The sequence below is a fragment of the Polypterus senegalus genome, chromosome 5 (assembly GCF_016835505.1).
Source record: "Polypterus senegalus isolate Bchr_013 chromosome 5, ASM1683550v1, whole genome shotgun sequence".
In the NCBI taxonomy this organism is placed as follows: domain Eukaryota; kingdom Metazoa; phylum Chordata; class Cladistia; order Polypteriformes; family Polypteridae; genus Polypterus; species Polypterus senegalus.
Window position 1 is genome coordinate 167,448,769 of NC_053158.1, and position 25,606 is coordinate 167,474,374.

A 25,606-nucleotide genomic window follows, 5' to 3' on the forward strand; every position below is an offset into this window, starting at 1 on the left:
ATGGATGGATGGATTGTACTTGGATGAGGAACTCTGAAAACCTCTGAGTCCCTGGAGTCAGGCAAACTGGGACTTGTGTTCAGTGAGTGTAGTGCATAATCTGGCCAAGGACCCAAGCTACTGTGTACTACAACAACTGCATAACATAACACTATCAAATCTGTTTCATCTGATTCAGTATTGGGACAGAGCATATCCTATCAGCATCAAGGGCAGAGCATTGGATCATCACAATCTACTACACCTGCAAATCTGAATTGCCTATTGACTCTCTTGATCTCATCCCTGATCTCTTATTTTTGGTTTGCAGGGAGTTCTCCGAATACATTTCACAGAAGCACAAGATCTGATTGGCAAAGATTCATTTATGAAAGGGATAATCAAAGGGAAATCAGACCCATATGGAGTCATACAGCTTGGCAACCAGATGTTTCAGAGTAAAACCATTAAGGAAAACCTGAATCCCAAGTGGGGAGAAGTATATGAGGTAAGCAGTCATCCTTTCTTTTACTAACCTGCACATTCAGTTCATGGCTACAGGGAGCTGGTGACCATCCTAGCAGCAATTGGAACAAGACAGAATCCAACTCTGGACGGGTTGCTAGTTCATTGCAAGGCACAACTGCTCACTCATGTACATTCACTCATACAAGGACACTTTAGAGCTGACAGGCAGTATCTAGATACACTTCACACAGTCCTCATTGCACCAAGTCTCTAATCCAGCTATGTTATGCCTGATGACTAAAACTTCAATTTTTTTTAACTTGATTTTTTATTTCCTTTTTTCTTATGTTCTGCATCCCCTGTAGTCTGCAAAACTAAACTCTCATAGTTTACTACACTGTGGTCTTTGTATAGACCACCACAATAACATCCAGTGAGCCAAAGACTGAACCAGGGAGGATGATTCAGTTTATTGATGCCACTGTATTGTTCCCAAAGTCTGAAGGCACCATAGAATAAATGCAATATGTGACATTTGTTCTTATAATGTTGTATTATATTGTTTGAGGGAAGTCTTGGCTATGTCAAATAAACAGAATAATAGTGAACCCAAAACCCAAGCCTAAAAGAACTTGCTTGATCACAGTGGCAGCTTTTGTGTTCTGATGAGAACTGTTAGAAACACGAATTTACTAACATCGTATCTGTTTTCTTCATTAGCAATTCATTTTATGTGGAAGAACATTGCTTATCGGCCTCTCATGTACATAGATGTTGATGATTTAATGATAATTATTGTACTGTCATCCAGAAATATTTCTTTTAAACTGTAGCTAAACTAAAATACCTTGACTTTCAAACTGAGATCGATTATGATTTGTATCTGATGGGTCATAACAGGCCTCTTCTTTCTTCAAATTTACAGCAGATTGCTTTTACTTATCTTGTTTTTTTTCCTGTGTTTCATTTTAAGGCTTTGATTTATGAAAACCCAGGGCAGCAGCTGGAAATTGAACTGTTTGATGAAGACCCAGATAAGGATGATTTTCTTGGAAGGTAACTAAAGCAAATAACTTGGAAACTCTACAGGTCCTTTGTAATAGATGGCTTGAATCATTTTATTGCTTACACATAAGGCCAGTGTTGTAAACTGGGCATTCGAATATGACAAAAGTGATTTGAGGTCTCTAAAAGCTCCAAAGGCAGGCCCAGATCTTCATAGACCTGCCCAGAAATGCCCTTATCCCATGCTGCCAACCAACTACTACCAACAGGCTTTGGACTGCCCAAGCCCAAAATGACAAGCTGGCTTTATACTCCAAAAAAAAGCTTTACAAAGGAGAGGATAACCATAAATCCCTGGCTTGTTGAGACAGACCAAAAAACAAAGTATCTTTATAAATTTAAAATGTATCGAATAAATAAAAAAGGAAAAAACAGCAAAAGGACAGTCCATCCATCCATTTTCCAACCCGCTGAATCCGAACACAGGGTCACGGGGGTCTGCTGGAGCCAATCCCAGCCAACACAGGGCACAAGGCAGGAACCAATCCTGGGCAGGGTGCCAACCCACCGCAGGACACACACACACACACCAAGCACACACGAGGGCCAATTTAGAATCACCAAAAAAGGGCAGTCAAATCCCAAAACATAATCTAAATAGAAGAATCCAGAAACATAAGCAGTAACCCATAAAAAAAAGAAATCTTTTAGAAAAACAATGTTTACAGTAATCTCCAAACAGTTCATGATGATCCACTGCTAGGACCATCTCCCTGATCTCAATATAAAGGCTGTGGGAGCACCCAGCAGCAGTAATGTCAGGGTGGCCCTGCCTCCTGGGGTTCCACCCATAAAACACAAGGAATTATGGAACATACATCTTGCCCGAAGAAGGGGCCTGAGTTGCCTCGAAAGCTTCCATATTGTAATCTTTTTAGTTAGCCAATAAAAGGTGTCATTTTGCTTGTCTTATCTCTACATTCATAATGGCTAACACGGTACAACACCCTAGTACTACTGGAGCATTTTAAGACATAGTACACAATTAACAAGTAAGAAATGATAAATTATCCATCAAGTCTTGAAAAACAATCATTCAAAAACAACAAAAGCGATAATAAAACAGAAAATACACCGGAGCCAGGGAATAAACCCTGGCTGAAACATAGCAACGTGCACTTGAGTTTGGCATTATCTTCTCTGTCAGTGGATAGCTTCACTCACGTACTGTACCAGCTAAAGTTCACCAGCCTTCTGACATCGTGCCTTGACACGTTCCAAATGTGGCAAGAATACCGGCCAAACTGGGATATAATTTTAACTCTGCTTTAACTATTAAAACACCAGTAGAATTGCAGTGCATTTTATATGGATGGCTGTGCCAAAAAAACACTAGAACTACAGAGCCTGAGTAACCCTGTGCAGTTCTTAATTCAGTAGTCACCCTGCCCTCAGTTGTAATTGCACATAGTTGGATAGTTAGACTAATGCATGTCTCCCTGTGCTCCACCATGTTGTCTTTATTCTACTGATGAGCACACAGTCTTCTTAGATTAGCTGTTCCTCTGTGTTCTGAAATTTCACTCTGCTTTTAGCCCTACACACGAAGCTGTGCTTACTAGCCAAGGCTGCCATTCACCTTGATGGATTAAGTGCAGTCAAATTTCAGTGTTGTCAAATTAGCAATACATCTCAAACATACATTAAATAATGGTATATATGCTTATCTAGTCCTGAAAAAAAACATGATTTAAAAGTTCATTAATCTCTTTCTCTTCTCTTTGATTTGCTATAATGAACTACACCGGTATCATCCTTCAGTCACTTCTGCTGAAACTGAACCTGCCTGGGGTGAAGGAAAGGCGTATTTTGCTCTGTACACTGACTAAAAGGTTGGCAGGCAGCCCAAAGCAGACTTGGCTAGAAGACGAAAGGTTGTCTGTTTGCATCAGTTCATTTGTAATGTTTGGGATGAAGAGCAAACTACGAAAGAAATATGGACTTATTTTATTAATTTTCAAACAAGTGGAACAGAGCATAGTTGCCCTGTGATGGTATTATAACCCCAATCCATGGCTGTATTCTGCCTTGATAGTCTCCAGCCCCCTGAATTGTCATAAGTGGGTTAGAGAATGTATGCATGTTAACAAACTCTACACAGATAATAACTAGGTACAGAATTCAAACCGATTATGCAGTGAGCACTGCACCACCCCTGCTGCACAAGTGGTCATTTTAATTTTAAAGGCTAACATTTCTAATCAAACTATCTATACAAGCATATAAGGTGTATGACAGAAACCAGAGTTTACAACTGAAAAATGCATGGAAAACAATTATTATTGAGAACAAGTTATTAAAATGAGAAAGTCTCCAGCAAAGAGCTAAAACAGAAAATACTTCTGTTATCTTTGTAAAATCACAGTGGTCTGCTTTACATTATATATCTGTAAAACTGGTAAGATATTCCCTTTTTACATCAGCTCTTAAACTTGTAAAATTACTGTACATTCATCCAGGTATTCTTTTTCCCCTCTCTCTCCCCTCTCTGATGTGACTGTTTGAGGTTTATATGCTGTTATGGCATGCTCCAAGCCCTCTAAACATAATGCACAATGACGTTGTCTCAGTGGACTATTTTCAGCTGCTTAATGTCTGTTGTTTATGTGAATGATTCTTTCCTCAGAATACACCATCCCTCTCTTCACACTCTGAAACTCATTAACAGAGCAATGATGTAAATGCGTCGTATCCTAGCCTCATAATTGTGTCTCACAAGAAACACCTCTCATCAGCAGTGATGACGAGGTGAATGTGTCTTCAGGGAGTGAATTTGAAAAGGTCAGTGAAACCAAAAGTGGTTCTGGGAATCTGAAAGTGACGCTTGTGTCACTCGCACATGTGAAGTATGCTGTTTATAATGTTATTATTACTATCTTCAGCATCATTATTACTATTTGTTTTATTATTATGCTCCCGACACTTCTGATTTTGTGCTTTTAGTGTTTTGCACATTTTACAGTAGAAAGAGGAGATTTAATAAAAATGTAATTTTTCAAGCCACAAAATGCAACTCTTTTTACATGTTTTTTTTTTTGAGAAAAAATGTCGCACTGAGGAGGTTAATAAAATAAGTAGTGCATTAGGTTACTTGTTACTTTAAAAAGTAATCAGACTACTTAATGCAGATTACTTTTAATGTGTGACCCCCGACCCCCAAGACTGCTCTGGAGATTGTGCGTTCAGCTCATCAACATAAATGTAACGATTACTGAAATATCAAGACAGATTATTTCAACAATTAGAATGTTGTTTTTTGTTTGTATTGTATTATTGTCTACTGTTCTGAGGAGACATGGAAGTAGGAATTTCATTGTACACACATAACTGTAAAGCAGCTCAGTGCATCATTCTAGGCCTATCATAATATGGTTTAACTTTGTAAAGCCAATGTCACATTATACAGCTTCTAATTGTACCACATGTCAAATTTGGCATTTGCAGTTGCTGATCTCTTCTCTGGACTATGTCTGTTTCCACTTTACATCTTACAATTTACAACTGAATATCACTGGGCATGTCAAATTTAGCGACTGTGTGACTACTTTCCGGTCATGTTGCGACAGTCAATAGTCTCCTGCCTTAGGGAGCTGGTGCTCTACTAAGGGTTAACAGGTATGGTGACTTCAGCTGCAATCTCTGCCCTTTTTTTTCCTTGTTTCCAATCTGTCATGTTACCTAAAACACAAATCATCAGACAGACAGGATTCTTTTGTATGTGTGAGTTCTGTAACACCTGTGATCCTTTTCCCTCTTCACTGCATTATATGCATTGTACTTCCGGATGAGTATTCATTGGTTGTCAGCTGTCATACACACAGAGCCCACCCCTATGACTAAAGATAAAACCGGTGCGAGTTTGGACTAGTTGGAGTGAATGGCTGGATATATCAGACTATGCGACTGGCCTTCATAGTCTTCACTGCCTCGAACACACTAAGATCGGTGAAAAAGTTGTCAAATGTGACCTGGTCTGAAAGTAGCTTATGCTGTTTATGTGCTGCTTAGAAGACTGCAGTTGTGTGCTAACAATGCTTTATCTGATCTCATCGTCACGTGCAGTGCTTTGCAGTCCTGAGCTGTACCAAGATGATATGCTGCCAGTCAGAATCTGCAGCTATAGAAGTTGGTGGGCTTAGATTTAGACATTCTTCAAAGTAAAAACATTATAAGCCTTTCTGACTATAGCTGAATGGCATTGTGGCTATGTATGGGCATCAGTGACTCACAAAAAGAAATATAAAGCTGCCGACCCCCCTCTACAGTGTACCTTTGACTTAAAACTGGAGTGGAGTCAGCTTCCTAAAGTCTATGAAAGCTCCATATTTTTTCTGTCATCAAGGGAGATTTGTATGTTGAAATTTTCAGTGTCAAAAAACAAGTACAGCAGAAATCCCCCAAATTATCCTGTGACGTAGGAGGAAGTGGTCTACCAATTTGAGTGTCTAAAGTCTAGGTGCAGAGGTTGGGACTAAGTCCCAAGTGTGGGATCTTGGAGATCAGCTTTGATGGTAAAAAGATGTTAAATGCTGAATTGCTGGCATAAGAGATCATATTATCCACATGTGCCAAAGACTGTATGAGGTGCAAGGGATATGGCATACACTGCCCATCAGTTGTGACAGAAAGCAAACTGGAGATGGTCCAAATCATTTGTAATTTTACAATTATTGTTCTGTGCCTTTTTTGAATAGACTAATTGAACAAAGTTGTGAAAATAGTGACTTCCTTTAAAATTTGTTTTTTTTTTTTTGTTTTTAGCTTAATTATTGATTTGGATGAAGTTTATAAAGAGCAAAAAGTTGATGAGGTAAATGCTTTAAATTTCTATTTACTTTGCCTTCATTTGTTATTTTAACCTTTACAAGCAAGGAATTCACATATTACATGTCCTCCTTTCAGAAAACATGAGAAAATGTGAAAATGAAAGCCAAACTTTATATGAAATGTTTTTTATGGTGATCTTTTTCTTTCACTTTACATGAAAGTTATTTTGTTTACATTTGTGACAATGTCTAATTTTTAAATTTCAATTTTGTTATTTTTTATTGATATTATACTTATATCGTTGTTAATAATTATTTTTTCATATACCCATTTTCTTATTGCTTTGATTTTTTGCCGTTCTCTGTGTTTTACAATGGGTATCACACATTTGTGGCTATGACCAATAAGGATGGCATACTCTTGTATGGTACATACCATTGATGCGATTGCACTAAAAAAAGACAAACGTGTCTAAAGGAAAGACTTTTTGAGTAAATGGCAATCAATACAAAAACAGTCATTTACTGAAGGGCTTTCTAGTTTTGACTCCTGTTTCGTCAGTGTTTTCATCCTAATAATATGAAATAAGATTAATGGCAAATGCTGTGTACTGACTCTACTAAAGCTTTAAATATGTAGACACTTGTGGTCAAACTAGAAATTTACTGTTTCACTCGCCTTTCTTTATATGAATAGACATAACTAACTAGCTCCTGAAGAGCAAAAAAAAAACTACAAACAACAGAAACAGGGAATTGCAAAATATACTGGAACAAAATAATGTAATATGAGCACAAAAAAACAACAAGCTTTCAAAAAATGTATTGTGCAGAAAACAGGTAATGCAAGTGAGCACACTTCAAAATAGTAGCAGAATTTAATGTTAAAGGACAATTCAGAAGAATTGACAGTCTTACTATTGTGAAGATCCACCTTTATAGTGAGGGAAAATTACATCACCATCTGGCACACAGGGTCACGGCCACATAATGTCATTGCATACCAGACATTTTGGATAATAGAATAATAAGATTTCCAGCCAAGTGTTACAAATAAAAAAAAAAAAATGAAGTAAATGATAAAAGGTAATAACCTGACAAAATGTGTTCTGCTGGCAGTAGAACTTGACACAAGTTGTGGGGTGCCAGGAACAGATCACACAGCATTGGGTGCAAACCAGTAACCAGCCCTAGGCTGGATGCTGGTCCATTGCGAGGCACACACAGTCCTTTATAAAGGGTGGTTTTACAGTATACTTGCCAGTTAATCCTAATCTGCATGTCATAAAGTTGAAAGAAAAAGCGTTTAAGTAGACATAGCAAAAATATACTGCCTTCACAGAGTATAGGTGTAGTTCTGGAGTCTGCACCAATACTCTGTACCACCAAAGACATCTATTATTAAAATGAGCTAAATTAAATAATTATGCTGCAGTATCTATACTATGCTGTAAAGCTTTTCGTTTAGTATTCAGGCATTCTCCATATTGCTCTTTTTTTTTTTTTTTTTTGATCAACACTTCTTACATTTCTTTACGTTTTAATTGTGCCAGTTATGCAGATAAGGCATGAAGTTTCCTTCAGCACTTGTAAACTATTCCTGTCATTGCTTGCAGTGGTTCCCTCTGGAGGAAGTGGCCTCAGGAAAATTGCACTTGAAGCTAGAGTGGCTGACACTACTGCCAACTCCTGAAAAACTTGATCAGGTATGAAAAAGCGAATATTTCAAAGTGCATTACAGCTTTTATGTTTAGCTCTAAAAAACAGATTCCAGCTTTAAGTGATTATTATTGGCAGGCAATACTGCCTGGCTGTTTAAATCAGTTGGCAGGAATAAGAATTCATCTGGTGTCCCTTGAGTTTTCATCTACGATCAGATCATTGCATTTGTCTTCTAAAACAAATGAGTAGTGTCAACTTTTATTTTTTTCATGTCTCCTTCAATAAGAGCAATAGCTGCTAACAATGTCAGTGAATTTCACTAAAGCATGCTTTTGTTGTTAGTGGAAATGACTGAATTAGTGCTGAGTTAAGAATGCACATTTTAAACTCCTTGTACAGATTTTTTAGTCCCTTTGTTTAGATTCAGAATTTTAAGAAAAGAATTTGGAAGTGAGTGTTAGTAGGCTTTGTTCCCTAGGAACCAAGTTACCCAAACTATTTTATAACATTTCAGTAATTATTTACCACTCTGATGCTGATCTTTCTGATCATGAAATAGGTAATTACAATAGCAATTGATGAGGGGAATTCATAATTCATTGCAGAATTAAGGTATTTGAGGGTTCCTTTGTGTTGTTCTTTCTCTTCCACGATTTGGCTCGAAAACTAATTAGCACATCGTCATCTCATAACCGGATTAAGTTTCAAGTTTGGTATTTTTCTGTCCAGCAGTTTTTGTCTGTGGTCCGTCCACAAGAAACTGTGACACACAGACAGACACACACCCATCATTGAGATATGTGTTTTCAGTATCAGGAGACCCTAACACATCAAGATCTGTCGAAAACCAGAGATAGAAATATTGGACGATTCTGAAGCTTTTGCTCCTCCCCCATAGACGATAGGTTATGGTGGGGGGAGGGGCTCAAAGCAAAAATCCCTTTCATTGCTAGAAGTCCTTCATTCTTTTGTGATACTGCAGCACAAAATGATCAAAAGGAGAACAGGCCTCAAAATAAGCAAAACCAGACCATGGCTCCAATGTTCTGCCGTAGAAACAGGCTTCACCCCATACAGCCTTATGTACACAGGCTCAAAATCAAGCTCAGGGTTTTAAAGGTTCAAATAATCAAACATACACAGCAATTACTGTATTCTAACACTAAAAAATAATCCACAAAAAAACATGGCTGAATCCATATTGGCCTGCCTAAAAATAGGTCTCACCCCAGGGGAGCCCGAACTTAGGAAACTGTGAGGCTTTGGCCTAGAAGGCCCCAGACAAGGAGAACCAGCAAATAAAACAGTAATATCCCAAAATATATCAAGAATATGAAAATGTATATATCTGCACATTTGACTCGTGGAGAGAGAACCTTAAAACTTTGGCATGAAGAAACAAGTCCCATAAGGAATCTTTAAAAGATAAAGATATTTATTGAAAAAAAATTTCAAAAGGCTCAAAAAATGGAGAAAAGTTGTCTAAAAGGCAATCCAAAACCAACAAGTCCCAATACAAAATTCAGAAGAATAATGCTATAAACTGAAGCAAAAGATCAGAAACATAGCCAAAAAAAAAAAAACTGCAATAATCGCACATCTACAACAAGTAGATCCAAAAGAACCAAATAGGATGACTTTTTTTATTGGCAGCAGGTGAAACCAACTGTGAAGGTGCATTGCCACTACCTGCTGAACTGCATTGTGAAGAGGAATCAGGATATTGAATCCAGTACCTAAAATTTAAACACACACACAACCAACATAATTAAGTATACCACCCAGCCCTTCTAAATTAAATTGCTTTATATAGCCCAATAGGTTTCAAATATTTTGAAATCCTTTTTCAATTCCTTTGAGATCTTTGGCCATACCTAACCAAATTGTCCAGTCTGACACATTTAATTCCTATAGTTTGAATTCTTTCCCTTTCATAACCATTACATTCCAATAGTGCATGAAACCTGTCTGAGGAAGTTAAGTCTGTCTACATTTTCCTGAAGCGCACTAAAAACTGGAAGCATACCCTAATAATCTGGATTAATTTATTTATGTATAGATACATCTTTGCCTACACCTTATGCACGTTCTGACAGCCCTTCCCAAAGAGTCAAGACCACCCTGGTTAATGTTAATACCTAAGGTGGAATGACACGAGGCGGTGGGAGGGGGATGAGCAGGCTGCTTGCTGCTTGAGCTTATTGATACATTTAGAAGACAAAAGACGCTGACGGAGAGGTGCGAAGGAGCTTAAGGTGGCCCGGATTTACGAGTTTTTTCGTTGGCTCTGGTAATTCTAGTCTTAATAGTGAAGGGAATTAGTTGGGTGAGCTGAGTTCTTCATTGAGGCTTGTATGGAAGCCATTTAAGGGTAAATTCCATGCGAACATTAGATCATTTTCCAGCACACAGAGGACCATAACTTCATAAAATAATTTGGCAAACTAAGGGTATCTGGAAATATCAACATGATGCTATTTTGTAAAACCTGGACAAATAGAAATTGATTAGCTACGTTGTGCAAAGTGGCCTGTTTGTCTCAAAACTTTCATCTTGTATTTTTCTTTTACGGTGAACACTGCTCCCTATCGGTTTCTTTCTGCTTTCTCTCTGTTGCTTATGGTTACAAAATGGATTGGTAACAGAAACAGAACCCAGACAAACTTATGCTTTATATAGTGATTATAGTGATTTAGCGATTTTTGATGTTGTAGAAAGTTTCTCAATTATATTGCTTTTCTTCCATAGTTATGCCTCAGATACATCTCAACACAAGTTATATGCTGTTACAATTAAGAGACTAACCTGTGTCAGGTCATATAGTAAGCCAGGAATGGATTTTGAACTTGTGAATGCAAAGATGACTCATTAGCAATTGAATAAATTACTAATACAAGGATAACGTTTGTGTATATGCCCCCATTCTAGGTCCTGGCAGGAATTCGAGCAGATAAAGGCCAGGCCAATGACGGCCTTTCATCTGCACTGCTTGTGGTCTACCTTGATTCTGCCAGACAGCTCCCGGTAAGTAAAACTGCAGTCAATGACATCTGGGTGCAATTGTTTTAGTCTTCAGTTTAAATATATCTTATATGATTTCTGTTTTATTTATTACATTATTTTCTTTGACAAATTCGCCTATTTTTGAAAACTCAAACTTTAATACATTTTACCAGGCTGAATATAAAACAGTAAATGTTAACCTGTCCTTCCTTAGGGGTGTGATACTTGTGTCCATTTTTTTTCAGTGTTTTATAGCTGGTTGCTTTACCCCCACTATTAGTTTAAGTGCTTAGCCTCTTCTGAGCCACCCAACCAACTTGCTTATAAAGCTTTCATTTTCAGGGAATCCTCTTCTGTTCTGGTTTGTTCAACAGTGAACATCTTGTCTAGTATAGTGGCCTCAATCCAGATGAAATACAGTAACCATCATAATTTTTATATGAAGCTTTCTCTCTTAATTTAAAGACTTTGTCATTATCTTAGGTTTTCTTGTAGTTAAACCATTTGTTTAATGTTATATTCCTTGTTTGAGTCGCTTAGTTTATTTTCACATCTTCACTGCTTCTTGGATATTCCTTAGTAGCATGCAACATTTATGTGAAGGATGGATTTTTTTTCCAATCTCCTATTTAAGATTGTATTAGTTTAATTCTATAATTCTTTAAAGAACAGAGTAGCTATCAAGCATGGAATTGCCAGTTTTGTTCAGTTTTTCATGGGGGAGCCAGCCAAAAGTTTCTGAACACCTCCAGTCTACTTTTGTATCAGTCTGAATGTGTTTGTTCATTTTGCTGCACTCAAAACTTTTGCAGAGCTGCTGTTCTACAGAATTTTCATAATTTACATAGGAACTCGATTTTTCTCATTAATCTCACACAATGCTTTGTCTCACAAGTCACAACCTTAACATTTTCAGCTAGATCTCAATTTGTGTACTGTGAAGGGTGACAGTAGAAATGGAGGAGTATCTAGGATCATTTTTAAGATGAAAGGAAGAGTGACTGCTAAAAACGAAACTCAAAAGACAATCTGAGAATGAAAAGTTTATGTTTGCTGCTTCATCTCATGGTTACCAAAAATGAAAACATTAGACAGTTAGTCCTTGCAAGCCCTGTGTACCTGTACATTAGTGATCCTCCGGAGTGCCATACTTTCATCCATCCATTTTCTAAATGGGCTTTATCCTAAGCAGGGTCATGGGGATAATCCAGAATGTGACATTTTAAAGTTAAATATTAAAACCCTTTTCCTAGATCCAAAAGGAGTAATTTGGCTTTTGCATGGCTCTGCCTCAGAACCTGCATGTCTAGTGATGGAGAACCTGACTCCATCACTAAACTAATTGTTCACATATAACTGTTGCCCTGTCCAGGACTGTTTTTCTCAGGATAGGCTGAAACCCCACGTGATCCTGACCTGGAATAAAGAGGATGGATAAATAGTTGATACAGTACTTAGGAAGAACCCTCACGATATGTAGAACAGATAGTGAAGGGCTGTGTCAGCATGCATCTGCAAAGGAAAAAAAGAGGTTTAAATGTTATTTCCTTGCTGAACAAAGTCGGTGAAAGACATAATGTTTCAACTGTGTTGCCTTCATTATGTGATAATTTGAAATTGAAACTGAAGTAGGATTAGCCAGCACTATCAAGAAGCACCTTGTGAGGTCTCATGTGAGCCCCCCTTCCTTTCTGTGTACAGTATTATGTGTCAGTTGTAGAACACAAATATATATTGATGACAACTTTAACATTTTCTGTAACTGATAGTCATTAAGTCATTCATGAGGCTGCATTAAAACAGATATAATAAAGATAAAATCAGATCACCCTTCAGGCAGCAACTTCAGTTCTCTTTCATTCTTAAGCACAAATTCAACGGCATCTTCATTTTAACCAAATCCCTAAAATGTAAATATGTCATTTGTAAAATTCTAGAAAGCCAGTGAGTGAAAAGCCAGGGATGACTGCAGTACAAAATGGAGCCTGCAAGCATCAGTGTTGTCACCTCATGTGTGATTTTGTTGTGCTACTGTAAGATGTCTAGCATGATTGAGAAGGCCCAGGCCACCATAAATGTCCACTTACAGGAAGCTTTTATCCACATCTAGGGTGGATGAATAGAAAAAAAATGTTTGAGCAGGTTGACAATTTCAATCATTTCTGACTCTGCTCTGCCTTTCATTCTGCTTTCATCCACAGAGAGTAAGTAAAAACAACAAGGATTTATTTTCTATAGAAATAAAGCCTTTCAGTTTGTATTTAAGGTATAAAAGAGGATAATAATATTAAAAATGCAATGGCCTTGTTGTATAGCATCTGAAAACTACAATATAGTATACCAATACATGAGGGGGCCTCCTTTCTTTCCTCTTTGAATAAAGCTTTGTTTCCCACCATTCTCTGCTTTCTTCTCTCCATTTGGCTTTTTTCTTTCTTTCTTTCTTTCTTAAGAGCATCTTCGAAGGAAACTTTGGGTGTGGATACTTAAAAGAACGGAGAGCTTCGGGCCTAGTCTTTTGTGAAAATACTTCCTCTCTCTATAGAGCATTATATGTGAGTCCTACAGAGTTCTGCATTCAAGTGCCGTTGCTGTATAATCGGGTCTTGCTGCACTTGAGCAGCTGAAGGCGCCACTTGTATGCAAGAAAGCATGCTGGTTGTTTTAAAATGCATGGTTGCAGTTTATCTCTTCCTGATGTTTTCTCCATTTTAACCCAAAGAGTGCAGCAGGTTTTTTTTTTTTTTTTTAGTACCTTTAAACTTGTGTGCTTTTAATTTTTTATTTGTGTCAAATAAAAATGCAGAGAATTTTTCAAAAAATGTTAAAATGATTTCTGCAGAGTCATAACAGATGAAGAATGATGTTAGCCAAGTATTGCTTGTAATCATGTAGCCCAGAAGATTTTGAACTTAGAAACAAACTGTTAAGTAACTTGGTTGGCACTAAAACCTGTATAGGACAAAATGTGACTTGTGATGAGAACAAACATGGAGTGGCAGATATTGAAATGCCACCAGGCATTCAGACATAACCCATAATAAGCTACTGTACATAGAGAACTGGCAAGGACATGACTCTCACTAGAACATAACGGTGCAGCTACCTTGACAGGCATGTAACAAGTCCTACAAGCACATCCTGGAATTAAATACTGCAGTGTGTTGTATTATGCTACCTTGGTTAGCCGCAGGGCGCACACAAACACCCATACACCAAGCACACACTAGGGACAATTTTAGGATTGCCAATGCACCTAACCTGCATGTCTCTGGACTGTAGGAGGAAACCCATGCAGACACAGGGAGAACATGCAAACTCCACGCAGGGAGGACCCGGAAAATGAACCCGGGTCTCCTAACTGTGAGGCAGCAGCGCTACCCATTGCGCCACCGTGCCCCCCTTACAATTGTATAAAATAATTTTCAAAAGTGCTTATCTTTAAAAATAAACATTCACAATCATATCATACTCAGTTTTTCTACTTTAGCAGCCAATTAATTGAGATTCATTTTTTCTGCTAGAGTAAAAATAAAAACTGTTATCCTGTTATGATTTAGGGCTAAAAAACAACTGTAGTCTAAATATTTCAAGAAAGGCATGAGGCCCACCAAACTGTCAGGAACCATAAAGCTTGATGCCCAAAATAAGAAAAGCCTTGAAAAGATACTGTATTTTTAAATTTATAAAGTTAAATCTAAAAAAAGGAATCAAAAATATCCTATAAATATCAAGAATACAAAATAAATGTCCAAAAAGGAAAAAGCAAAGCGATAAGTTGAGACAAAGAGCAAAATTGTCATTATCTTCGAAAAGACTGTATGTCCATAAACCATAAAATGTAATCCCTGAAACAAAAGCAAGTGGTAATAAGCCAGGAAATTCAAAATAACTTAAAAGAAAGGGAACACTAAGGGAGCCAATGTTAAAGTCGTGGAACATTAATGCCTCAGCCAAGATACTTAGATAAAACAGGCCTTATAAAAGGATGAGGGCGATCTGCGAGCCCCTGGCCCCGCCCCCTTAGGCTTAATAAACAGGTAGCAAGGATAATAAATAACAGGATTAACATAGATTACAAAATAATAATTGAAAGAGTCAAAAATAATTAAAGAATGATACAAATTAAAAATAGAGAAAATAAAAACATTTTTAATAATATAAGTCACAAAAGCAACAAATGTTCATCATCCAAACCTACTTTATTTTGAGAAGGGTCACAGAGCTGAAATAAATCAATAAAAAGAAAAAAAAATCACAGGAAGGAAACTGTGGCCAAACCATAACAGATCTGGCCAGTTTTGAGATATTTGTTATTTTTACTCAGACATTTAGATCTCAAAATATCAAGATTATGACACAATAGAATATTCAAAAAATATAGACATGGCATCAGCCTTACACAGTTTTAAATTTCAATTGTTTTTCACACATTCTGTTACTGTAATAGTAAAGCCTAGCAAATGTAATGAGAGTTTTGATATTAAAATGATTGTGTACAGTAGCTTTCTTAGATTACTTGAGGGCTGATAGTTTCTTTTTATTCTTTGTACCACTTCATACATTCCTGTCTTCTTCCACTTGACGCCAATCTCTCCTTTATTGTATTTGAAATTGTATTCTGCACTAACTGGTTTGGCAAAGACGGCCTGTCATTGCATGCTAACAGTATAGCCTTTAAATTAATACTAATTCATATAAATTCCTTTCTATTCTGAAAGAAATTTAAAACAGAATTAAAATACAGTATAATGTAGTCTGCATTCTCTGAAATCCCTACTTGTTTTCTTCTTTATCAGTTCTTCTCATTCATTTTATTTACAATACAGTAACGCTGTCTCTTAATGTACATTGGTTTCTTAAATTATACAAAGGAAAGTCCACCTTTATGCTTTTAAAAGCACTTGTTTACGCCTACAGGCAGCAGCCCCTAGTGACATGCATTTTAATAAGTGGGTAAAGAAGAGGATTGGATAGTTTATGGTTTACCAAATATGCTATTCTATAGAATTCTTATCAACTGTGTACAGGAGATCTAATGCAGTTTGTTACATTTAAACTGTCTTTTTATTTTACACCTTTCTGATTCTTCGACTCCAGTAATTCTGGCGTGAGATACCAATTAGTGTGACTGAGACTAGAAATTTATCCTGGCTAATTTATGCCCAGCCTATCTTTACATGTCTTCCCTTGCCCATTTCTGCTGCTGTCTTGTTGATTGTTCTAAACATACTTGGTGTAAATAGCTCTGGCCTGCTTTTATTTTGTTCTTTACTGATTAAAGCCTGTTTCTCCTAATGGTCACTATGTGCCAGCCCTTATAAAGTGGCAACTTACATTTTCCTAGTAAATCCTATGTGTCACTTCAATTCAGGAATTCTAAATACAAGTACTTGTATAGACACATCCAGAATGTGAAGTAGATATTCATTCACTTAACTTTCAACATTTAGGAAACTAATTGGAAAAATGACAGTTCCAGTACATTACACTGAAGGAGGAAAGTCCTGCCTAAGAAAAATGCATCATTAGTGTGTCATATTTAGGATTAACTGAATTATCTATTTAATTCACTTTAAAGTAATTATAAAATGCCTCTGTATGAGATTGCCCAGTTATGAATTGACATTCCTTCCAGGGTTTTTCCTGCCTTTTAGTGGTGTCAGGATAGGCTACACTGGCTTGTGACCCTCTAAAGTAAAAGCCATTTCTGGAAAATGGATGGAAATAAATTTTAATCTATTCAGACCCATGTGACGAAACATGAAGCCTGTGTTTATTTGGAAATAAATGATAGTTTAATATTTTTCAAGTCCAAGTTATGGTTTAGATTAATTTGCCACATTATATATATATAAATTTTAAAGTAGAGCTGCAGGGGCATGCATCAAAATATGAAAACAAAATCCTTACAACTTACCAAATACTTTGAGGCTGCAAAAGTTTTTATTGAAGTAAATGTGCATTCTGCATTTCTGAAGAATGCTTGTAACAACAAAATTAATCTGGAAGTAATACATTTTATCACTGATTCTTGGGAGTTTTCATAATTTAACGGTATGTTTCCTGTTCACTTATTTGATCAAAGAGGCATTCATGTGCAAAATTTTTACGTTTTCCACAATTGTACCACCTATGGTCAGTTGTCCATAGCTGTAGTTCATGCTCCTTGAAACCCATTTTAAAGTCCAAAAACAGGCATGATGTTGTTTTAAATCTGTAATAATAAAAAAAAAACTTCACTTTAGAAGACATCTTCATGTTAAACTATTAATATATGCCATGATGGTGAACAAATAACCTGGACTTGAAAAGTACTGAATGTGTCTTTTAATTGTGCTCAAAAAGATAAAAAAAAAATATTCTTTCATTATCTATACTTAGATGGATTGCGGAGTTAAAAGTGTCAGTATATTCAGACACTTGCCTAGTCCTTTACTATATGAGTCAAAAGAAAATTTTATTTTATTGTGCAAAATACAATTTAATATGACAAGGGTTCACTAGAATTATTTTGCTCGTTTTCCATTTAAAAAAATGAAAGATCAGATTTAAAAAGTGAATTAATTAATCCCAACCCAAGGAATTATTTTCTATAATAGCTGTGAAGAAAACAAAAATTGCAGTTGGAGACGAAAGAAAGAATTATTTATAATCAATTGGTTGATCACCTTAACTCCAATAATTTATTTGAGATCTACCAATCTGGCTTTAGGCGTTACCATGGTGTAAAAGTATTCAATGACATCTCTCTTATTACTGACTCAGGTGGCGCTGCAGCCCTTGTCCTACTTGATCTGTCCGTTGCCTTTGACACTATTGACCATGAGACATTGCTGTTGCGGCTTGAACATCTTGTTGTGCTTAAAGGGGCTGCTTTTAACTGGTTCAGGTCATATCTAATTGGTAGACACTTTTCAGTGACTTTAAATTCCTCTTTTTCGTCTGCTGCTCCTCTTAAATGTGGGGTTCCTTAAGGATCCATTTTGGGTCCTATTTTATTCTCTATATACCTTCACCTATTTTCAGGAAATTTAACATTTCTTTTCACTGCTATGCTGATGATACACAGGTTTATATTCCCATCTGCAACTCTGCAATGAATCAACTGCACAACTGTCTTTTAGAACTAAGATCCTGGATGGCTAATAATTGTCTTGATCTGAATCAAAATAAAACGGAGGTGCTTATAGTGGGTCCATCAGCTAAAGCCCAAATTGGTCTTGGACTTCTCGGCTCTTTCTCTGTCTCTTGCAAACCTCATCAAGTCCGCAATCCTGGTGTTATCTTTGACAGTAACTTCTCTTTTAAGAAACAGATTAATTCTGTAGTCAAGAGTTGCTTTTTCCAGCTTCGTCTATTAGGTAAGATCAAGCCTTTTTTATTTTCTAGGGATCTTGAGAAAGCTACTCATGCTTTTATCTTTTCTCGCCTCGATTACTGCAACTCACTGTATTCCTCGGTTAGCACATCCCTGATACGCAGGTTACAGTCGGTCCAGAATGCTGCCGCTCGCTTCCTGATTGGGGAAAGAAAGTATGACTCTGTTTCTCCTAATTTAGCTTCTTTACACTGGCTGCCTGTCAGTTTTCGAATTGATTTTAAAATCTTGTTGCTAGTTTTTAAATCTTAACATGGGCTTGCTCCTGCCTATTTATCTGAACTGTGTGTTTTACATCAGCCATCTAGAGTGCTTGGATCTTCTGGTCAGTTGTCTCTTGTTGTCCCTCGTACCAAGTGTAAAACTACGGGGAACAGGGCTTTTGCAGCTGCTGCCCCTCACCTGTGGAACTGAATACCTCATCACATAAAGGAGTCGTCTACAATCGAACTGTTCAAAACAAGATTAAAGACTCATTGCTATTCACTTGCATTCCATGACCTTCAGTAATACTGATGATTTCCTCATTGTGATTATGTAATCTTACTTCTATTTATTAATTTTATTTATGTTCATTTATTTTATTTCTGTTTTGTTAATTGTATGGGTTTTTTTTTTTTAAATTATTGTAAAGCACTTTGGCCGCAACATTCCTATGTTGTTTTAAATGTGCTATATAAATAAATTGACATTGACATTAAAGATGATCAGCATCACTTAGGAACCTTCGTGAGTTATAAGGTTTGAGCAACACCACATGAAAACTCCTAGTAGTTACTTGATTCTAATATCATTACAATCCAAATAAATAGCTCTCAAAGTAATAGAAACATTTGTTCCAATAGGATTATAGGTAATATGTTTTATGCATACTTGTGATAACTTGACAGAGATAAGTTCTGTAAAAATAATTATGTTTTAATTATGCCATTGTTATGTCATTGCCCTTGCATGTCCCTGACATTGGTGGCTGTGTGCTGAGACTTAATGTGCAAAATCTAACATACAACTTAAGTTTAACCCTGTTGTTGTTAAACATTTTAATCCTGTAACTTAATCAAATTTTTCCATGATTTTTATGTCAGAGGATCCACCTGGGCATTATATCATTTTTCAAGAAACATTCAGAACCTTCACCTTCCTCCAGACTTGGCCATGATGACCCCTTTTTAGACAGATAGGAGAAGCAGGATCCAGAGTAAAAAGCTCACGTCATCCTCACAGAGAGAAATCTAGAATTTCGTAATCCATTCTTGCAATCAATATAAATCATTGTCATTTTTATAAGGAATTATTGCATTTGGGTACAGTTTTATAAACTGTAAATATTATACATTGTATTTATAGAAACAGGTTATGTTTAGATCCATGTTTGAGGAGACTTCTTGTGGGAATACAGTGTGAGACTACATGATGGCAAAGATTTCCCAGGTCAGTTGTGTTCCGTAGGGTGCTGCTTTTAAATGATAAATACAAAATCTTGTTCAAAGCATATACATTGTAGTTAGGCCCACTTCTAAGGCACTGAGAAAAGAAGAGGCAAGTTGACTTGGGCAAGGTAGCGTATTCTGAATTTGTGTGTACTTTAGGATTCTACTATCCTGCAGCTGTCTTATCTATTTTTGGCACTCTGCTGCCATCTGATGGATTCTGTTTGCACCTTCAGTTTCTATTTAAAATAATATTAGTGAAATGAGGCCTGGCTACAGTAATTTTATACGTGTAAAGCTAAACACTGCTTACTGCATTCTTCACTTTTGGATGAACATGATTGGCAGGGGTTTTGCCTCTGTTGTTCCAACTGCTTATTACTGCCTATGTGCAGTTATCTAATCATAACTCTGGAATAATTTAACAGTTTCGTATATTGTATAAAGTTGCACTGTTTTCTAAGACTGGTTCAGTATTGTAGTCCCATGCCATTTTGTATTTTCTATTCAGTCAAGGGCTAAATGATTTATGGTTCCATCGAAGGTCTTAAACAAGTTCTGTTCATACAGGCATTTATGACCCAATGAAAATTTGAATTTTATCAGTAAACTGAGAAGAAAGCAATTTTATTGTACTTAAATCCTAAAACACAAATAATTTTTTAAATGAATTTATAGAGTAAATGGAACCACAGGTATATGCATGTTAACATTATAACTTAACATCCCCACCATTTCTGACAATGATACAGTACCTTGTGGATTTGGACAAAGAATAATGATGGCACAAAAATCCACAACTAGTTGACAATTGGGAGACGTGTGCTGTTTCGGTTGAGGATTTGTTCAGAGTGTTCTTCCTATTCCCAGCGGCTAGCGGCTATACTCGCTGAGGCTGCATGGCCAGGGCACATTCATAGGATGCCTGAAGTTACAACTAGCAGAGTCTGCTGCTCAGTTAAGCGGCCAGCTGCAGATCCTGATGTTTACCTGTGTTTACTGATTTACTACGTGGCTGTACACGCTGTCAGTTACATGTGCCAGTTAAGTGTGGTGACATATGTGGTCAAAAGCACAAAATGACTGAAAAAGCAGACAAAAAGTACATATGGTACTATACTGTGCCTTAGTGTTTCTGATGACTAATACATATACATTCTATCAAAACTTGTTTGCTTTGTTCATACGTAAAAAAATTTAATTTACTAGTGGAAAAATTATTGCACTTAATGTGCTCATTTGTGTCTATGGCATTGCCTTAAGTCACAACTGCCATAACCCGAGGTCCACCTGTGCACTATTTCACTCACAACATGCTGTATTTAAAAGGTTGGGGAGATCCAGTAGATTTTAAGCATTTTGTGCCTATTCAAATATTTTTTAAAAAGGTTTACTTCTTACAGCCAATGGAAGAAAATGCTAATACTGTACAACCAAGAATTTTAGCTTGGCACACCAATAATATCTCTGATTTATTTATTTCAGACTTGAAGGCGTACATTTAACACTGATGAATGGTGTAAAGAGCTGATAATACTATATATGCCATTTCTCTTGATTTTTGTAAGGCCAGCATTCCAAATTTCTGACACTTCTTTTACCCTTTTTTGTGCCAAGATACCCTTTCAGCATCTCTTGTTTTATAGCTTGGTATGAACTGGCAGTCCACCATGGGCTGATTCATGCATTGCCTAGTGATACCATGACAGTGGACTGGACAGGACAAGAAGGGGGCAATATGGATGGAAGGATGAACTGAAGACATTACTTTTGGAGTTGATTTAGGTGGCAGAGTTGATAGTGCTGCACACAGCCTCAGCTTTCTGGGTTTGGATCCTGTGCTCAGTGACTGTTAGCATGTACTCCCTAAATACTGATATGTGGGGTTTTCCACAGATTTACAAAGATGTATGTGTCTGTAAGTTGAGTCCATGTGACTTTGTGGGCTGGTGTGCCCTTTTGTGGGTACAGAGTCGTTTTATGCATTATTGCTGATGTTGCTATGATAGGCTCAAGAAGGACATCTCCATGACATTGAATTGGATTAAATGGGTATACAAATGGTTATCATGGATGGTTAGATTTTGGGCTGATTGTTCTAATATTTGCTAGTTACTTTGACTATCTCCTCAAGGCACTAGAATTTGTCAGTAGACAAGTGGACTAGAAATTTCACTGGGTACATGGGGATTAAAATGCCTGCATAGTGAGGCCCAGAGAGGCAGCAGCTGTTTTTCTCTGTCTGTTGTTTTGATTTTTTAGATTTGACAATTGCTTATCCTTTACCTGTGGTTAATTTGAAGAACAGACCTATTGATTTTGATAAAGAGGTTTCTTTTAGCATTTTGTTCCAGCAATGTTGGTGCACAGAGGTCTTTGTGGTCACAATAACTTTAACTGTTACAATGGATTTCAAGCAAACATCTTGACCAGAACACAGTAAATACAACCTTCATTTCCTCAGTCCATTAAAATGTGCAGCATTTGAAATAATTAATGAGATTAAAACATTCTAACCTGCATCTTCAACAAGTGCTTATGACAGAGTTTTTAGTTATGAATGGCGTGGCAATTTCTCCTCCCGAGTTGAATAAATTGATACCATCACCTGGCCCACAATCTTTGAGGACACTCCTTGATTTCTCCACAGGACCTTCTGGAAACTGATTGCCTCACTTAAATCAGTCTTCACCATTTGCCACAGGCAGTTTTCTTCAAAAAAAAAGCACAAAATCAGTAAATAATGTTGCTGTTTTATTTAAAATGTTTACCTAATCTGCAGTACTTATTTTATGTTTTATTACTCTGATTCTTGAAACCTTTGCAGTTGCTTTATATAATTGAAATAACATTTGTTTGTTAACCAGGTATCTTTTTTTATTAACCTTTAACAATTCATGCATTTGGGATTAATGGGATCATTTCAAAATGTCATGTGGCTGCGTATCAAGCTTTGTGTTGATTGCCTCTATCTTAGCTACTTATTTATCTGTCTATTTATTTATTTTGCAAAATTCATTTCATTCTGCTTGCATAGGAAAAAAGTGTCAACTGCAGTTTACTATTTAGTATGAACATTTCTTCATTTGTGGCAGCATCTTTGTCATTTGTTTCCTGTCTTGCTTACCAACTTACCATAAATTAACCAAACTCATCGCTGCATGATGTATTAACCCACTTTGTATTCATTCTCTCCTGCCTCAAAAGCACAATCCATTAGAGTTTTACCGTGATGGCTTGAAGAAAGCTGCTGTGCATAAGGCATTGAAGGTAAAGTAACAGGGGAGAGAGACCGGAGGGTCCTGTGTGCCAGTCTTTATGTTCTTGTGTTTGTGGGGATTTCCTGTTCACTCTCTCTTTGTTATTAATATAAGAATTTTTAATTTCACATTATTAAAAATTTCTCAAAGAAAGACATGAATGATTATTGTAGAACTTTCATTTATAATAAATGTTAGGGCCCCAGAATGTTTGGTTTTAAGAAGAAGCCTCTGTGCTAGAACATTCATAATACCGCATGTAGCTCTTCCTCATCACACACATCCCATGCACATCCCATTCCAGTTGTGGATTTTTATTTTTTCCTGCAATTTTCTCATTCATCAGTTTTATCTTAACAGAAAGTGAATAATATTGTAATGATCATTGTATACAAGGCTATTTTCTGTTTTTCACCCAGTGCTGCTGGGGTAACCTCTGGTCTGTAATAAAATACTACAAAAATCATAAGATAAAATAATATTCTCAAACATACTTAATCCAGTTAAGGATCACATTGGGCCAGAGCCGATGCTGTCAGCAATGGGCACCACTCAAGTTACCAGCACAAAGAATGAATGAAGGAATGAACAAACAAGCAAATGTTATTTGTCCCCACAGGTGAAATATGGCTTTTTTACAGAATTAATAAATAAATCTATATGTACATAGATAGATAAATATATATACACACACATTATAGTCTGAACACACATCAGAATAACTAAAAAGAAAGAAAACATCTGACTTGCCTCACTGTGACTGTGCCTGCCATCAATGCAGGCTGTGGGTATAAAGGACCCCCAGTTGTTTCCTGACACATTTCTGCTGAATAATTCGTTGGCTGAAAGTCGTCAATGTTAGTCTGTCAGAAAGAGGATGTGCAGAATTGTTCATAATGGCACTCAGTTTTGTTTTAATTTCCTTCTTTGCTACTACCCCCAGGGGGTCCAGAGCGTGTCCTATAGCTGACTCTACTCTTTTAATTATCATGTTGATTCACTGGACCGCTTTTGGAGTGATGTTACCAGCCCAGCACATAACAGCATAGATGAAAAACAACTGACGTTCATTACACAAAAGCTATTGTTTGCTCACTTGTAACATTATCAATTAATCGTATTATTTTACGGCCTTTGAAGGATTTTACACAAGTTTAGACATCAACTGATATTACCGAAGCAACACCACATAGACTGTTACTATTTTATTGCATATTTGGTTATTTTAATTGAAGATGCAGGATAAAATCTAATTACTAACATCCATTTCTTACCATTGAAGCACAAACAGGATAAAGGACATGTTCAGGTTCACACAGTGGGCCAGTGGTGGAAATTGAATCAACAACCTTGTGAAATAAAGTCCAGTGCCTTAGGCACTTCACCACACCACACCAGATGTTACATGAAAATAGTTTACAGTACTTTATAATATACCACTTGTTTAGATTTTCACTTGAACAAATACTGTGGAATTATAAAATAAAATCATAATAAACACTATAGCACTAGGCTGTCACATCAGCAGAAGGAATTTCTTGAGTTCAGAAAAATGTAGCAAGGCATCCCTTCATCATCCGCGCCCTCATGGAAGTTCTTAGTATCAATGTAAGTATGTGAACTGAAAAGGGTTCTTATAATGAATACATTATTAAGTGTAAAAATAAATAAAGTGAGATTTTTTTTAAACATGTTCAAGTTGTGAACACATTACTGTAAAATACGTTACACATTATTTATCATTTCTTTTTTTAATTTGAAAATTACAAGGTATTCTTTTAAGCTTCTAATCATTTTACTGCACTCTTCTGTTAACACCCAATAAATATGATCTTCTGCTCTCGTTGGAGGAATTTAAAGAAAGCCATATGTTTAGAATTGGGTTATCTGAGGAAGAGCAGTGGCTGACCATAGGCTGTATGAGCCCAAGGCAACAGCTGACACAGCAGCTCTGTGTTTTTCAAGTGTCTTAGCTAAGATGATAGGCTGGAGAGGCCTAAAGATCTGTTAAGTGGGATCAGCTAATCCCCCAAAAAGAACATACGTTTAACCATAAATCCCCTAACCAAATATCAGTTTACTCCTTTGATTCTAATTGCACATGCTGTACTGGGTCTGTCTGGAAACCCACCATTGCCCGCCTGAAGTACCTCTGTTTCATCAATGTCCATCATCATAGCTTACTTTAATAAGAAATCCATCCACCAAGGATGCTTAGACTGGTGGCTGTTTTTTCTTGATTATTTTAGCCAGAAAGTTAAAAAAAAACATGTTTCAAAATTATCTTGTTCTGCAGAGTTGGGCTTATTTGTAGTTCAGCATACCCAGTGCTTATAGTATCACAGACTTTTAAATAATTGTTCATTTGCCATAAAGCTGAACAACACAATCACCATTTTTGTGCTTTCATGGAAGTGTAACTTTTGTGTAAAGTAAAGCAAATAAATAAACTTGATGTTATTTTGTTTAACTGCCTAGTCGTCTACATTTCAACTTTACTGTTAAAATGAAGAAAATACAAAATAATAAATAACATTTTCAAAAAAACATCTTTTTTGGGGTGGAGTGTTCCTTTAAAGAAAAGACATTGTT

General features: G+C 36.6%; 1 protein-coding gene across 5 annotated transcripts in view; it reads left to right on the top strand.

Moving 5' to 3' along the window:
• esyt2b (extended synaptotagmin-like protein 2b) overlaps nucleotides 1–25,606 on the top strand; it is a 267,718-nt gene that overhangs the window by 212,379 nt on the left and 29,733 nt on the right. For 2 of the 5 annotated variants that reach the window (XM_039753605.1, XM_039753604.1), the window contains exons 9-14: nucleotides 311–487; nucleotides 1,421–1,503; nucleotides 6,274–6,322; nucleotides 7,895–7,984; nucleotides 10,869–10,964; nucleotides 22,962–23,024. In XM_039753605.1, coding sequence (XP_039609539.1) covers nucleotides 311–487; nucleotides 1,421–1,503; nucleotides 6,274–6,322; nucleotides 7,895–7,984; nucleotides 10,869–10,964; nucleotides 22,962–23,024 — 558 coding nt within the window. Of the gene's footprint in view, nucleotides 1–310; nucleotides 488–1,420; nucleotides 1,504–6,273; nucleotides 6,323–7,894; nucleotides 7,985–10,868; nucleotides 10,965–13,396; nucleotides 13,499–22,961; nucleotides 23,025–25,606 lie in introns of all 5 variants that reach the window. The other 3 variants (XM_039753607.1, XM_039753606.1, XM_039753603.1) reach the window with 2 other exon arrangements.